The sequence below is a fragment of the Panulirus ornatus genome, chromosome 59, assembly GCF_036320965.1.
Source record: "Panulirus ornatus isolate Po-2019 chromosome 59, ASM3632096v1, whole genome shotgun sequence".
Classification (NCBI taxonomy): Eukaryota; Metazoa; Arthropoda; class Malacostraca; order Decapoda; family Palinuridae; genus Panulirus; species Panulirus ornatus.
This window is the reverse complement of record NC_092282.1, coordinates 17,171,206-17,173,133: the sequence shown is the minus strand read 5'-3', so window position 1 is coordinate 17,173,133 and position 1,928 is coordinate 17,171,206. Positions and strand designations below refer to the sequence as shown.

Sequence of the window (1,928 nt, the reverse complement as noted above, 5' to 3'; positions counted from 1 at the left end):
TGGCTACCCCAGCACAAGAGCGCTAACAGTAGTCAAGTTCCAGGCAAAGAGGAATTCTAAATATTGCAATAGTATCTGCAGGCAAGTATTGTTATGTGTTGTACACAGATTTCATACGCTGTATTTCTGCTTATCTTGTGAGGGGTTTGACCGATTTTTTAAGCTAACAGCGGTTACACTACTGTATATCTTATGCTCATCCTACGCAAAATGATTATAGAATACCAAAAGGTCTTGGCCAGACCCCCAGTGTCATGGAAGAAAAAGGTGTCCATTATCAGAGCCTTCGACTTAACCGCTGGCCGGAGAAGACAGTGGACCTTTTCCTTCAGGGTCGTCAGTCATACAGTCAGGAGTCCGTCGTGACAGCAGGCAACTGGTGACTCCTGGTGCCGTACTGGGGGTAACACTTACAACATGTAGTACGAAGACGTGGCAACAAGAGGCACGTGTCCACCCTCACCATCAGCAACTTCATAAATCTTGCCACATGTGTCCATGTGTTGCTGACGTAAGGTTCTCATGTGCACTTTGTGCCTCAGGCAGGGTATAAAGCATAGAACATTCTTTATGATTCATTTATTCTATATTCTATACACAATTTACATTAGATACTTTTATGGTTTCCTAAAATGTAATCATATGATTCATGATACCGGATGAATTAGTTAACTTCATGACTTGATGTATTTGTGAAAATGGTCGCTACAAGAACACCTGTCATCAGCGCCGGAGCACTTGGAGTCGTTGGTGGAGGCTGTGAGAGAAATATGGCCAGCTAATAGTAGCCTGTGGGTGGCTTGCAGGTGTGGTGTCCGAGACAGGTGTCGTAACAGCACTTCTCAGAGCCGGGACACTTGGAGTCGTGGCTGCAGGTTGTAGGGGGACGGAAGGAAACACCGACTCGGGGACACTGGGGACGGACGGGCGGGCACCGGCCGGGCTTGACTGTAGGATGGGACGAGGGTTCATCACCGCCCTCACAGCAGTAATATTGACGTGTGGGAGTCCTGCACCAGTAGCGGCAGCTGCCACTGCTCGAGCCTGATCCATAATCATAGTCATGGTCATGACCCAAACCACCACCATGACCATTGCCATGACCCAGACCCAAGCCAAGGTTGATACCCAGTCCAGCACCGATACTACCAAGGGCGCCCAATGCTAGCCCACGACGACCACCAGGTCTGCCCCTGTGAGAGCCACGCCTGGGGCTGTCGGCGAGTGTGGCGGCGGCCAGGAAGGCCACCAGTAGCGCCACCACCACACAGTTACCACTTGCTGCCTGAAATACATGAGAACCGTGACTGAAGATCGTTTGTTGAATTACATAGATACTTATAGTTGCGCCGGATATATATAAAGGTTCTTCATTATCGGATATTTTGTTTGGAACTCCAGTGAACTTTGTTACAAAACACAGTAAGAACAATTGTTTGAAGAAATCTGGGATATTAAGATCTGATGTAGCCTAGCTTACCATCTTGGGAGGGTCTGGAGTGTACTGTGAGGCAGGTGCAGCTGGGCAGAGTTTATATACCTGACGCACCGTAAGCCGTCGGAAGGGAATACCAGTTGTTGGGCGGAGCCTCCAGGAACATGTCATCCATGACGTCATAGTGTTTTGCCACATCCATATTCCTCTGCAACTGAAGGTTCCTTCATTTTGTATGGGCATTTGCATTGCCAGTACAGGTATGGAACACCTAGCTATTTGGATGAAATGAGTATATCAGTATATTAGTCTATTAGTTACTATATTTAGGAATGTAAACAGAGTTACCAAGTTATCATACAATTACATACATTTTCCCAACGCGTTTGAATGCATAGATAAAAGTGTGAGTTACATAGAGTTGCATAGGCACATAAACCACAGAGACCCCATGGTCCACTACGAGGTAATCTGGCCTCGCAAATGTTCTCTT

The 1,928-nt window shown here is 47.1% G+C and overlaps 1 protein-coding gene across 1 annotated transcript; it reads right to left on the bottom strand.

Annotated features, from left to right (window-relative positions):
• Nucleotides 1-564: 564 nt before the first annotated feature.
• Nucleotides 565-1,555, bottom strand: LOC139767356 (uncharacterized). Its single transcript, XM_071696679.1, has 2 exons — nucleotides 1,481-1,555; nucleotides 565-1,285 (listed from the first exon to the last, which is right to left on the bottom strand). Exons 1-2 carry the CDS (start codon nucleotides 1,481-1,483, stop codon nucleotides 779-781), a joined length of 510 nt encoding a protein of 169 aa, XP_071552780.1. The 5' UTR covers nucleotides 1,484-1,555; the 3' UTR covers nucleotides 565-778.
• Nucleotides 1,556-1,928: the final 373 nt, after the last annotated feature.